Raw genomic sequence first — 14,160 nt, forward strand, 5'->3', positions numbered from 1 at the left:
AGAGGCTTGCACAATTAGTGTGTATTATGATAAAGAAACATGGGCATATTCTTGCAAGTTGGTAGTTTTACATAGTATCTGGGAAGGAAGCTGTTGAAAAATCTGTTTCTGATTGTAGTAAGTCTTTTTCTTAATACCTCAAATAAAGATTTGCTCTAAAAGAACCTTTTTGAAATCACTTTAAGAAAAATACTTAAGAACAAGCTTTCAATATCCAAAGTATGATACTGCTGCACTTTTTAGAAACAATTACATACTTAACAGGTGAAGTAGGAATAGAGTTATTTCAGAAAACATTTAATATGAAACCTTTTGGAACTTCCATTGAATACAGATTTACATCATTTATCAGAACACTTTCAGTTCAGACAACGAAGTGCACTGCTGGGTGAAAAAAATACATTTGGAGGAGTGCTTAAGATGGTAGGAAGTGAAAGATAGGTGACTATTCACCTGAGAAGTACAATGACTGCCCTGAAATGTCTTATTGCTATTACAAAATGGAATTTTCATGGAAAAAAAATACTGAGCAGCACAGGCACAGGCAGAGCACTGAAAGCCAACCAAACCCCAGCAGCTCCTAAAGCCATGGCATGATACAGAACATACAGCAAATAAAATGCGAATTCAGGAATATCTACTACATTTAACAACTATGATTATTACCCTTTAACTACCGTAATCAATATCAATGCTTAGGGAAAGAGGGGGAAGTCTGCTGCCTTTACGGACTACAGATCACAACAAAACTTGCAAAAAATGAAGGATTTTGCATCTGCACCTCGGGTCAAACCTGAACTGTACACTATGAAGACCTGTTAGCTCACTGCAAATTTAAAATGCAAATTTAGGCTCCAGTTTAAAGCACATGGTCAGTACATGCTTAAGTGCCTCACTGAAATATAACCATAAAACACTGATTAATACAAAAAGTCAAGTAGATAATGCAGATATTATCTACAAAAGTCCTTGCCGAAATAAACAGAGTATCAGTAGGAAACAACACATGAAGAAATCTCTTGATTCTAGTTTGCAGGACCAAACCCAGCTCAGCACAGGGATGGTTAAAAAGCGGGGACTACCTGACAACAGCAGCTTGGTGTCCTGGAAAGAGCTAGCTGGCCACCAGGGAGCTCAGCAGGGCAGGCGCCGACACCGGGCTCCCTCCTCAGCAAGAGCTAAAGACACAGCCGGCATAAAGCCACCAAAAGCAAAATATCCGAGGCCAAGGGGAAGCACGGTGGGAGAGAGCTGCAAGGAAAGTTCTAACTGCTACTGCCTGCAGGTTAGCAAGCTGGATGTTACACCAGGAGTGATCAGTAGGCAATTAAATCCCCACTCCGGGGTTTCAACAGGGCACACACACAGCGTCTGAAGGGAAGCAGAGCCGCGCTCCCGGCAGCGCTGCGGAAGAGCATCCCCTCAGACAGCCAGTCACAACGAACGGCCAGGATGTGGGAGCCCTTCCGGCCTTGGTATCCCTCTGACCTAGTCTAAGGCAGAGAACTTGGGCTGAGAGAAAAAGCCACTGGTCAGCAGTCAGCACATCCTACCAGACTGCACCGATCTGGAGAGGAGGCGCGGAGAAACACAAAAGCGTCCTTAGCTGCAATCCACACGCACAAGCCAAAAGGACAGGATGAAGTCTTAGTAGTTTAGCAGAAGCAAAAGAATGGAAGCATTTACCCAAATTTTAATGCACAGATCAACTACATTTTAAAAATGTGATTCAGATTTAAATAATAAATAGGTGGGCAAAATATAATGCAAGACTTACTCAGTAAAAGTGAATTTTTAATAATCTCATGAGATCTACTTAGAAAACAGGACTAAATGTTCACAACCGTAAATCCAAACCCTTCACACACTTTTTTTTCTTAACACAGCAGTGAACTGTAAACCTGCATTTACTTGTTATCTCTTCAGTTATTTTAAATATTAACTCAAGTGTTTCCTCCTTGGCCACTTCAATTTTTAGCACCAAAATTAGCCCAAAAAGAGGTACTGGTACAGCTCGATGTTGTAAATGAATTGTTTACATATAATTCTTTATATATTATACACACATACTGTACATTCACACGTCCACACAAACAGGAGGCATATTTAAATGAATATATTCTGTGTTTCAATTTGTTGTCAAAGACTTAGGAGCAATGGAAATAAAGCAGAAGGGGTAATATTTTACATAGTAGGCAACTTTAATGCTGTAGTGCACTTATAAAAAAAAGTCCAACTCTCCCTCCCAGCTCAGCAGCTTTTTATCTTTTTTTTTTTTTTAATATCACTATTCAGAAGGATGCAGAAGTTATTGCCTAAATGTTATTCTATACATTTCCATTGGAATTCTCAAAAACACTTGAAATTGCTAACTAATTTACAACTTAACTATTTCTCTTGTTACAGCTTTAACTCATTGGCAATTTTGGAAGCAATGTTTTTAAAAGCTATGGATGTTCCCGATATCCGCTTAAAGCGAACGCCGTTCAGGGACAGTCTTGGCAGTTTACACACCTCCATCTCCCACTGTACAAGGTTTTCCGCGTGCCCATCTCCATGGACACAGAAAAGCAAGAAACGCTCTCTTTGTTCATAGTCACAGTTATTGGCATCCAGGACCTTCCGGATCTCCCTCATCATGTCATTGGGATCCATGGAGCTGGTGGTTTTCATGCTCCAGGTAAAACGCAGCGAACGGGGCTTGGCTTCCTTGTTTTCGTCCTTCTGATCCACAGCTACGTTGCGGCTGAAAGAGAGCAATTTATTAGTGAGCAGGGTGAGCCAGATGCTCTGAATTTCGTGTTAGTGAAGCCAACTAGGGTTCAGGGGCACTACTCGTCCCGCGGCAGCAGCTAGAGGCTCCGGCGGCGAGCAAGGCCCCGCTCCTAGGTGCTGCGCAGGCACGCGGCAAAGACCAAGCAGCAGCTTTGGGGGCTCAAACAGGGGCCAGGTATGAGGGGCAGAACGACTGGAAACACTGGAGGGAGGAGTGCGAGATAAACTACCTCGCTGAGGTTAAAAGTACTAATAAAAAAAGCTATCACCGATGATTTGCAACTTGAAACCATGTTCTGCTCCAAGCCCTGTGTGGGGCCAGGCAGACTGGGGCGATGTTGGAAAGCAATGACATTTTTTGCTGTTATGAGTTACGCTGCTAAGTGCCCTCCAGGTCAAAATCCAGAGCTGATGGTCACTATTAGGCATCTCAACAAAATCATGAGCAAAAAAACTAAGAGGGCCAACATTTATTGCCACAGCTTTCAGAGATAAAAGCACAAAATAAGGTTGCTTTCCCCAAGCTTGCAGTCTTCTACAACACTTTAATCGTAGACCTTTTCCTTCTAAAGGGAAAAGCGAGGTTATATATGAAAGCGGAAAGAAATCTCCAGAAACTTCTAGAAAGAACTATCCAGAATTCTGGAAGAAGCATAATTCTTCCACTTCAATTAGTGGTCACACAGCTGAAGAGCGAAGAGCTACATTTAGACCTCAAGTTAAAAAAAATCTGATGTGTTTTCAGGGACATATCTGAACACAAGCCAGACATGGATGCCTCTTCAAATGTACTTGTCCCAAGGTCAGGAGACATAGTAACCATTGCACTTTAATATTTTTTGAAGGTAAATTATATGGCTGCAGTCAGGTTATGTAAATCTCATGTTAGACTTCATAATTCAATCTAGAAATATTAAAGTCCCCTTTAAAACATTTGACAATCAATTTCTCATTATACAACACTTTTCCTTCTATCACCACTAAGGAAGTAATTACAGAAAAAAACACATTAGAAGTGATAGCAAGGTTAGAAAGCTAAATAAATCCATCTCAAAGACAACCTATTGCATAAATATCTGTTATTAGAGAAGGCTTTTGGTAACTGCAAAAGTCATAGGATTATATTCTCAACGCCAGCTATGCAGTTTGCCAGAAGTTAAAAATACCAGCATGCAAAATAAACAGTATTTTTTTTTAAACTTCAAGATTTTAATTGAAGAAGCCTGTAAGAATCAGCAGGTTGGGGGGAGGGCAACTGCCTTTATTCAATGCACGTTTGAGTTTAGAAGGGTTTTTCTACTTGAAAACACTTGGCAAAGTCAGTGCAATTTTGCAAATTTCTCTTTTTTTGGTTTGCAGATTTTTGAAGTTCAGTATAAGTCACACCAGTGAATTTTGTGAAATTTTGGAGGTAATATTATATCTTAACAGCCTTCAGGGGTTATCCCACAGATATGCAGTGTCTCTAGGGACTACTTGCCTGCAGGGCTACATAACAGCAGCAAGTTATAACTACGAAAATGCAAAAAAAAAAAACCACACAAGGGAAAAGGTAACAGGAAAGACAAAAGTTTAGAATCAAGTCAGTCAATACTTCAGTAGCTGTTTTGCAGACAGAAATGCTTCTTGGTTTAGTTTCAAAGCTTTAAAGGAAACAAAAGCTGCCGCCTGAAGCCACTCTGCCACATAATCAAGAGAAGAAAGGATCAAACTCACCTACACAACATTTTAAGCAAAAATTTTACCCTCACCTTGAGCCCTCATATCTCCCGTTCCTCTCATAGTCAGTCGGGAGCCTCATTGAAAAGAAAGCAGAAGCAAAAGGAAGCGGGAAAGAGAAGACAAATCTTACACTACAATATAAAATAGCCAAATCGTTGCTAAAAGCTATTGCAATCTTACCAAAGTTGCATTAGAACACAAAGCAACAAAGATGTAAGGAACTTCCTAGCTGAGAAAAAACTCTGAATATAGCAACTTGCCAAGCCCAGTGGGTCTGTAAAGTACAGACTTTTTGAAAGACCTATTTTTTATTTTGTATGTTTATCTATACTACTGCACTAAGCTGAAACTGAAGAGAGGTATATGTTAAATTAAATTAGCAAAATCTATTAAATATTCCCTAGTTATATTTACACTAATTGTAATAAAGTTTTATTTGAGAATACGGACATCTGAAAAAAAATATTTATGAGCAAATCTGGGCACACTGTTTGTGTTCACACATGTCAAAACTGAAATATCAAATATTTAAATGATACCAAACTACTTAAAATAATAAGACAAACATTTTAACAGAGTGCATCGGCAAATTCAAGATTTCTCAAATTGTGGCTACTCCATCCTATTAGATCCCACAGTGATGCATCTTCCACATCCAAGAGTAAGCTTAACTTTCTATCTTCTTGCACAGCCTTATGCTGCTGATTTCTACCGTATTTGAAAAGTCCCAGAATCTGGAAAAATAAGGGGAGGGGAGAGGAAAGGAGATCCTTTTACCTTCCTGTAATTATAGTATCATGGTTCTACATCTGTGTTAATCCTGCTTGTAGAAGTAGACAGCTTTCCAAGACTTAGTTGTCTGCAAGCTAGTACTACTACAAGCTAGTATATGGCTTCACTACATAAAATGAAATAGAAATAAAATCAAAAATACTGAAATAAAGCAATTTGCTCCTTAGCTGTCTAGTAATAATGTAAGACAGCAAGGTTATTCCGTGGTGCATAGTGTTTTGTTATCTGACTTGATTTCCTCAATATCTTCCCTTTGATGGGCTGCAATGAGGAAACATGCTTATAAAAATCAATCTAAAGAGTTTTTATTTTCACTATGTTTGTATAGTCACAGTCACCATGGAACAGATACTGTAAGAATACTGTAAGGAAGGAGCATCACAAAAACACTCGTGTAGAACACGGAACCTGGTTCTTGTCCAAGCTTCGTACTGCTACTGCAATACAGACAAAAATTAAGAAAATGCAAGGACACTCAGCTATGAACAATTGATTACAACATCCAATTAGAATTCTATTATTAGGTACTGTATAAACATGGTAAGAAAGGATCTCTGCTAGTAGAAAAATGACTAAAGAAAAATTATTAACAATGAACTGGACTAAGGAAGATAGTATCACAGAATCCCAGAATGGCTGAGGTTGGAAGGGACCTCTACAGATCATCTAGTCCAACCCCCTGCTCCAGCAGGGACACCCAGAGCACATGGCACAGGGTGGCATCCAGGCAGGTTTGAAGATCTCCAGAGAAGGAGACTCCACAGCCTCTCTGGGCAGCCTGTGCCAGGCCTCTGTCACCCTCACAGGAAAGAAGTTCTTCCTCATATGGAGGTGGAACTTCCTGTATTTCAACTTGTACCCATTACCCCTTGTCCTGTCACTGGCCACCACCAAGAAGAGTTTGGCCTCAAACTCTTCTAGTTGAGTAATAGTAAAAAACTATTGACTACAGCTTATCTCAGATTTCTAGTGTCAGCGTTGCGAGTTTAAAATACTAACAGCACTAATGATTGCTTTAAGAGGCACAGTCAGACCACCTGCTATTCCACTGTACTGTGAATCAGGAAAGAGTGAAAAACATTTAAGTACTGAGCACACAAACCATGAACTTGTCCTGTAGGACAATTCTGGAAGAGTGCATTGAAGGGGAGAGAACCATTGCTCGAAGCAGCTGGGCAGATCCACACGTTTCAAAAAATCCATCCAGATGATCCATTATTTTACCTGGCAAGGCAGGCAATCAAGCTTGAAGATACTGCTCCATCCACATTAAAGCATTTGAAGTTTAAAGAGCCTACTGTTCCTACGAAGTGGAAGGCGGCATCTCTAAGAGCTGCATGTGTTTATGGATAACTTCCACTTTCTTTTAACTTGCCAAAGGTTCTAGAAACAAGAGCGTAACAACTCTTCCCAGGAAACAGTCTTACTGTTACTGTCCAGAAAATACTGAAATAAAAACCTCTCTAATGACATAAAAATTTAATGAAACTGCTGAATTTCTTAGAAAACCATGGTCTAAATTTGAGAAAGCTGGTTGTTTATAAAATACCTGCCATCTTGAAATAATAAATGTGATTTCATGCAAGTCTCTCTGAAAATTTTTTACATCAGTCAGTGTGCCATTCACCTAACACTGAACTCGGCTCCGTGACATGCATCCTCAAATATGAGGCATCAAACCAAGATCTGGAGAGCTGCACTGGTCTCTCTAGATAGCTATGGTTTGTCCTACAGAACAGCATGGATGCTTTGAGAACAGTAACTACTGCCACTGTTGTTCTGGTAGATCTGCAAGTCACATATAGCCCTTAGGCCTCTCAAATTCCAGGAGTCTTCACTTCAGCAGGAACTGCAAGTTACTGGTTTATGTTCTGAATTTTATGCCCACCGCCCCCCCCCATTTTTTTTTTTTTAAAACATACATTAAATGAACCAAGACACTGCTTGGTCTTGAGAATGAAACAGATATATAGAAAAGCTAAGTTCTCATTTGTCATGCAATGTCTACTCAGTATCTCCTTTACTTTTTGCTACATTACTTGTGAACAGCTTTCAAAAGTATAAGCAATATTTGTCTATTTGTGTCCTAAGTTATTTGCTGTTTTCTGTTCTTTACATCTTTGTACACTCAGTGTTAAAAACAAAAACAGTTAAACACAAAGAAAAAATATCCCAGGGCTGGAATAAAAACAAAAAAAAAGGGGGTTGGCAAGACAATAAAATAAGCTTAATTTATTGAAATGGAAAAGGTGATGCAATAAAACCCAGAACATTGAAAGTGATATTTGCTAACCAAAACATGAAAGGAAATTAGTCTTCCACAATACGCAAGTTGGAAAGGACAGCGCAAGGTACAAAAGACAGATCTCCTACCTCTGGGTACCAGGTACAGAACTAGAATTAAGTATCTTAAAAAGGAGTGACCGATCATCTCTTTTTGCTCAGCTCCCCAAAATGACCTTGCAATACTATATATTCATAGTATTGGGTAATAGTTGTTCTTACAGGATCAAAAGAGTTTAAAATTCAGTGTACAAAGCGAGAAGACACTGTTAGACAAAAACATTTTCAATTTCATTTTATACCTACGTGCTGAATTGGATGCGAGGGGATACCACGTGCACATGAAGTGGCACTCAAAAGGCATGGTCTGGCCCTGTGCAGTGGCATAAGACTATGCCAATCTCTTATTCAAAGGGCATACAAGTTATCTGTTGCTAAGTCTCAAAGCTGAACAATAACCTCTTAGTTTAAAAGGGTACTCCCATTTCATAATGAGAAGCAACTTCAGGGTCTGGGTTTTCAGAACAAGCCCATGTTTAACCATTTGTTTACGTATCTCAGGTCTCCCTAACCTATATATAGCCTTGAAAATATCTGAGAGTTTGTATTATAGACACACACACATAGCTTTGGGCTTCGAAAGGTAAACCAGATGTCTATGTTTTTTGGTTCTGTCTCATCATTTTTGACCAGTACCTGAAAACTGAAAGTACCATCCTTCAGGAAACTCCATGATATGACAATTTAAAAGCATATTACAAGATATTACGGAAAAAATTACTAATGGCTAAAAATTGTGCAGCAACCTTTTGTAAATAACTAACAAGATAAATGGTGGTTTGATTCACTCCTAAACAGGAAGAGTAAATTTGATCTTTTGAGCTTGAAATGTGAATCAGACATTGATCAATTTTCTTCACATTAGTACATTTGCAGAAATGTTATACATTTTTGGAATTCAAGTGCTCTGTTTGCACTTCAGTTGCAATTCACTTCAAATACTTCCTTTTCTTTCTTTTTTTTTTTTTTTAAAAAAAAAAAAACCCAAAACCCATAGATACACTGTCATTTGACCCTCATTCAAACTTCCAAATCCAAACGAGCTCTTAGACATTGAAAATGCTGCACATTGCAAGAGCAGCACTTTCTGCAACTGCAGACACAACTTCAAAATGTTTTCTTATAATGCTTCATAAAACAGAAGAGAAAAAGATGTAAACTTAGCATCACTTACCTTTATTTGCTTGTAACCTTATGTTTTGTTTATATTTTCATCATTGTTATCAAACACCTCATTCTTCAAACATAAGCATGCTAAGTGTATTAGTACAAAGAGCAGAATTACTTTGGTACTATCAACTCTATCAAAGAAAGAAGAATTCACAAGGCATGCTTAGCATCTTGTTATACAGGTGCCACAGATTCTTAAGTATAATCATAAGTTAATGGATTTATTTCTATGCTTTCCTTTCACAAAAGGAAGTATTTAGTTGTCAGCAGAAAGTTTAGTTTTTAGAAAACAAGGCTAGAAAGCCAAATCTGTTGTTAATTGCAGGAGCCACTTTTTTTTTTAAATATAAAAAAATCCTACCTTTTGATAAACCTGAATGACATGTTTCTAAAAGAAATTAAGCCAAAATAATAATTAACAAAAAAATTCAAAATAATTTGAAAAATCCATTAAGAGCGAAACATGCAAAAAGACCTCATTTAAAATGCACAAAGAAATGACACTTCAATACATTCTGAGATTAGGCAGATGATTTAAGGTCTGAAGAGCCAAACTCTTTTAATGTTACTGTTTCTGTTTTTCTGGGAAATGAGCCACCAGTAGTTACTATGAATCAAAATACTTATTGGTTTCAAAACCCTTTAAAACTTATAATGTGTAAGGTCCTAAAATGTTTGGATTTTGTGCATGTATTTCAAATAGAAAGCAATAATCAGGAGTTCTACTACTATAAGATCTTGTATATTTTCAGAGTTAGGTTATTTCCTTTTATAGTACCTTATAATACCCTTAAATACCTACATTAATTTAGTGGCAGAAGCTGCAACAACCAAAACATGGTTAATAATCAAAACAATGCTGCTCCCCTATAGAGAAAGCTAGAATAAATTAGTACGTTTTTGATTTGTTCCTTGAAGAGGGAAACCTAACTGCGTGCCCCATGACGGACCTGCCTGCCTTCTGGGAGGATATTTGACATCTAGCAAAAAAACAAAGCCCCAGTCCCGAGAGGTCTTCCAAATGCAAACTTAGCCAGCTGTAACTGTGCTATTTTGTTACAACTGCATGTTATTTAATGGAGTCCAGAGGAAATTTAAATTACTGTTAAAAATACAGGGAGAAAATTTAAGGAAAACCACAATGCATTGAAAAAGTTGAGACTCAAAGCTAGTGATAGGAGTTTGACTGCTGTCCAACAAACGAGCCTGCGTGTTCAAAATATGAGTGTCCACGTTCAGCACCTCAGAAGGAAAATTAAGTAAGGGTGTTACAAACAAGAGTACAGAAAGATGTGCCGAAAGGCACGATTAAGGCTTCATTTAACAAAGGGCAGATGCCCTAATTATTAAAAAAAATAACCTTTTCTCTCTTAAAAAAAGACTTGGAACTTGGTGTGGCATAGTATTTCCCAGAGAAATTAGCTGGCAGGGTAAAATATTTGACAAGCATGACAAGACTGCCATGCTTCAATTTTTCACAGAAAAAAGCCTTACATTTTAAAGGAAATTAATTTCTTATATTGAAGTCAGCCAGTTGTAAAAGATTGGAGTTTGGCTTAACATTTTTTTGTACAAGGGTAGACTACAAAGATGGTGCTGAGAGAGTGAGCACGTGCACACACGCACAGTCATGGAAAGGACAGAAGAAAGTGGCTTGATGCACAAATGATATGAGCCCAAAACAAACACAAGCGGGCAGAGACCATACTTCAAAAAAATTCTTCTGATAATTTTTACGCTTTTGTAGCCTTATCACAAGCCCCAGACAGAAAAAAAAAAAAAAAAAAAAAAAAAAAAGCCCTCACTTCTGCCAACAGAAGTTACAGATAGAGCCATATGGTGTAGGCGGTATATGACTGCACAGGTTTTAAATATACAGGGAAAGCATGCTTCTTAATTTGAGGGTCTGTAGAAACTAATTTAATTTCAAAGCTGTGTATGATTTAAGAGTCTCATCAGCATAAGAACAAAAAACACCCAAACATCAGTATTGGGACAAGTTCCTGCTTAAGGTAGACTTTGGTTAGGCCACACTTCACATCAAAAATACAATCTGTGCATGAACTCAGTACCAAAACAGGAGCAAGTTTTTCAGGGCTGCTGCCTGGACGGAAACCACAGCATTGCCATTGGTTTAAGTCTTGCTTGCTCTCCTACCAAAAGGAATGGTAGTTTCCTGCCCCTACCCTTCCATCCTGTGATATTTTTATTTGTGTGCTGCCAGGAAGAGTGGAAGAAAGAAGAAGTATTCTAGAAACATCAATAATCTAAAGTGACTGTGGAACCGCAGCCTGAGCTTTTAACATGGCATTAAACATCAAGACAGGGCTCCCAGCCTCTGCATCCTCCAAGCAGGCAGCTGAGAGCGTGCAGCTCTACTGGAGCCCAACTAAGGCTTTATCTGCAGCATTAGGACTCGAGGCTGAGGATTATGATCCTCAGGAGCAGCCCAGACCAAGCTGCTGTGTCCAACTGTATCCCATTTGACTCAACTGCTAAAAACAAACGGCTTTCTCTACTGAAAAAGAACCACGAAAAACCCACTTCACACAACACTTCAACACATTAAGACACAGAAATGGTTAAGACAGAGCAGTGAACGCGGACAAAACCCAAGCAACACGCCATCACACATTTCCACCACCCGACAAAAAGCAAACACTGCACTGCAGTACAACAGCACCGTTCTGGGAGGCTTACCTTCTCGTGAGCTTTGAAGTTAGTTTGCTAAATAGATTAGTGGAGCCCCTGGTGCGAGTCTGCGAGAGCGGCGTCGCCTCGTGGGACAGGCTGGGGGAGGCGGGTGGTCCGTTGTAGGTGGCGGTGCGTCGCTCCCGGAGCTGCCCGTGGAAGGTGCTCCGACTAGCCGTTCCTCTGGGGAAACGAATACGGTCAGGTGTGGTTGCGCTGCTAATGCTGTGAGTTGAAGCAACAGGAGTTCTCTGATCGGGAATAGTGCTAGAGCAGAAAACAGAGAACAACGCTAGAACGTCTTTACACAAGCGCAGGGCGCTGCAGGAAACACAAAACACTACGCTCTACAGTAAAGCGTAAGCAGATACCTGGGTACAGGCCAGGCTAGGAAATATCAACATTATTACAGCATCACATGGGATCCAAATTCCTAAGAGGTTAGGATTAAGTAGCTGCCTAAACAAAAAACCTATGCAGGCAGAAAAATACAACACGAGCATCCTGGAAAGACCAGATAAACTAGGCATATGCAAGTTTCCCTGGGAAGCATGAAGGATTGCTGCAATCTTCTTCCACAAAAAAGAGAAGCAACTTTAACAACCCTCCCTTCCCACTCCATGGATCTTTGAAAGCATTGCTAATTTGAAAATACCCTACACAAAACTCTTCAGGCAAACCATTCCAACTAGTCAAGTCCTTTGGGACACGCAGATTAAAGTCTCACTTTGACAACAAGGAATGTCCAATACTCCCAGCCCTAAATAAATAAATAGAAATCAAAATAATGATAATGCTCCTTCCTGCAGGATTAGGTCACGGACAGCCTGACACGCCACAAGACACGGAAACAAGACTAGCAACGAGGAAACACACACCCTGTGGGCAATATGCACTATAACAGCCTAGGACTAGGGATTCCACAGCACAAAGTTAAGCAGCAGAGGGGGGACGTTAGTGCCACGAGGGTTTCAGGTTCTTACATAGGCCTGCCGTTATCTGCGCCATTGTCTATGGGAGGCAACATCATCTTCGTGTGCACAGAGGCCGACACGGACATCGACTCCTGGTGCCGCAGGCGAACGCTGGAGGCGGACGCGGTGCAGCCTGACGCGGGGCTGGCTGCGTAAGCCAGCGTGTCCGTCAGGCTGCGGGGTGCGCGGTCAGGCAGAGGCAGAAAGAAGAGCGTGATGGACCAACAAGAAACTACTGCATAGGAAAAAAGCAAACTTGTTCTTCTGTTATTGTCGAAGAGAACGTGAGCTCTGACAGTCCTCTTTTACCTACACAGCAGTAGCTACCCTACGCTGTCCTAAAAAAGTATCTTACAGCACTCGCCAGCTAGGAAAGGCTAATTCTTAGCTCATGGCAATTCCCTCCTGTACAAGAAACTGGGAACTGAACTCTGTGATCTGTGCCAAAGCACTAATTCAAACACTGATGCAATTTGTACTGGTCTTAACATAAAAAACAAGCAAAACCCCAAACACCAAGTGCACTTTCCAAAAGGCTGATGATAGCTCCATTACTGCTGCTTCCTGCCAGAAACTATCGACGTTAAAAAGAAATCAATGCAAGCTGGACAAGCATTTAAATCTTGATCTACCTCTAATAACTTGACGACTTCACAGGCACAACAGAAACCAAAGGTATCGTAATCTTCAGAGAGGTACCAAAAGAAAAAAAAAAAAAAAAAAAGAGGAAAAAAATGCAAATCTGCCCTCCAAAAGCACTAACATCAATCAGTCTACATGCTTACATGCTACAAGGGCTGAGGAAAGCAAGATGTAGAAGGCAATGAGCAATGCTTGGCGACCTTCGAAGGACAAGATGTAAGCGTTGATGAGTATCCTACACTTTTGACAATGAGCATCCAATTCTCCAAGTTAACTTTCAGGCTTTGAAGCAAGCTCTACAGCCCTGTCTTTAGGGGAATGGCTAACAGGCTGCCAGCTCTGTAATATGCTAGCACAGGAGTAAGAAAAGCTTTTTTCTAAGGACCAAAATACACCTTGCCACTTTCACATTATCTCGTAATCAGATGTACCTGGCCCTTAGAGCTAGGGCACCACACATCCATACATCGTAGGCTACTGTAAAAGCATGTCAGTAGTAATTCAGACATATTGCTCAAGGTTAGGCAGTCAGTAAGCGGCAAGGACAGCATCATGACACCATGTGTTCATTTCCAAGCTATTCTAGCAAACTGGAATTCAAGCCTTCATCTCATTCTGGGAAGTCAGACCTCCAAAAAGGGAGGCTGACAGTCCAGCTACAAGCATCAGCCTACTGGTGTCTTGGGCTCAGTTTTCCAAACACTAATGGAAAATACTTCAAGCTCAGATGTCAAACCTTCCAGCTAAAAGAGCTAACAAAATCAAACTGCTGTGGATTCTGAAAAATGTAAATGGAAAATGCTTGATGGCAGTCATGCGGTCATCTCTTCAACACTGGTGCATCTAGCAGAAAGCCAACTACTGCCACCGGTATTTTAGCAGACAGTCTGCAGCACAGCCCAGCTTTTGAATTATACCAGAGTATTAAGAAATTGTAAGGAAATTAAAATTCACATTTGACTCAAGGTAATACCCCAGAAGTGATCCCAAAGTACCTAGTCACTGGCCACGCAAGCACTTCACAGTTCTAGCTAACCACTTGCTGGCCCCA

General features: G+C 40.0%; 1 protein-coding gene across 6 annotated transcripts in view; it reads right to left on the reverse strand.

Moving 5' to 3' along the window:
• Positions 1–1,773: 1,773 nt before the first annotated feature.
• MARK3 (microtubule affinity regulating kinase 3) overlaps positions 1,774–14,160 on the reverse strand; it is a 59,594-nt gene continuing 47,207 nt past the window's right edge. For 2 of the 6 annotated variants that reach the window (XM_088539630.1, XM_088539632.1), the window contains 4 exons: positions 11,503–11,760; positions 9,164–9,190; positions 4,527–4,571; positions 1,774–2,746 (listed from right to left, as the gene is read on the reverse strand). In XM_088539630.1, coding sequence (XP_088395756.1) covers positions 2,401–2,746; positions 4,527–4,571; positions 9,164–9,190; positions 11,503–11,760 — 676 coding nt within the window. In that variant the 3' untranslated portion in view covers positions 1,774–2,400. The remainder of the gene's footprint in view (positions 2,747–4,526; positions 4,572–9,163; positions 9,191–11,502; positions 11,761–14,160) is intronic. The other 4 variants (XM_088539635.1, XM_088539631.1, XM_088539633.1 and 1 more) reach the window with 4 other exon arrangements.

This window comes from Tinamus guttatus, unplaced genomic scaffold, assembly GCF_059628265.1.
Source record: "Tinamus guttatus ecotype Peru unplaced genomic scaffold, ASM5962826v1 Tinamus_guttatus_pri_ptg000048l, whole genome shotgun sequence".
Classification (NCBI taxonomy): Eukaryota; Metazoa; Chordata; class Aves; order Tinamiformes; family Tinamidae; genus Tinamus; species Tinamus guttatus.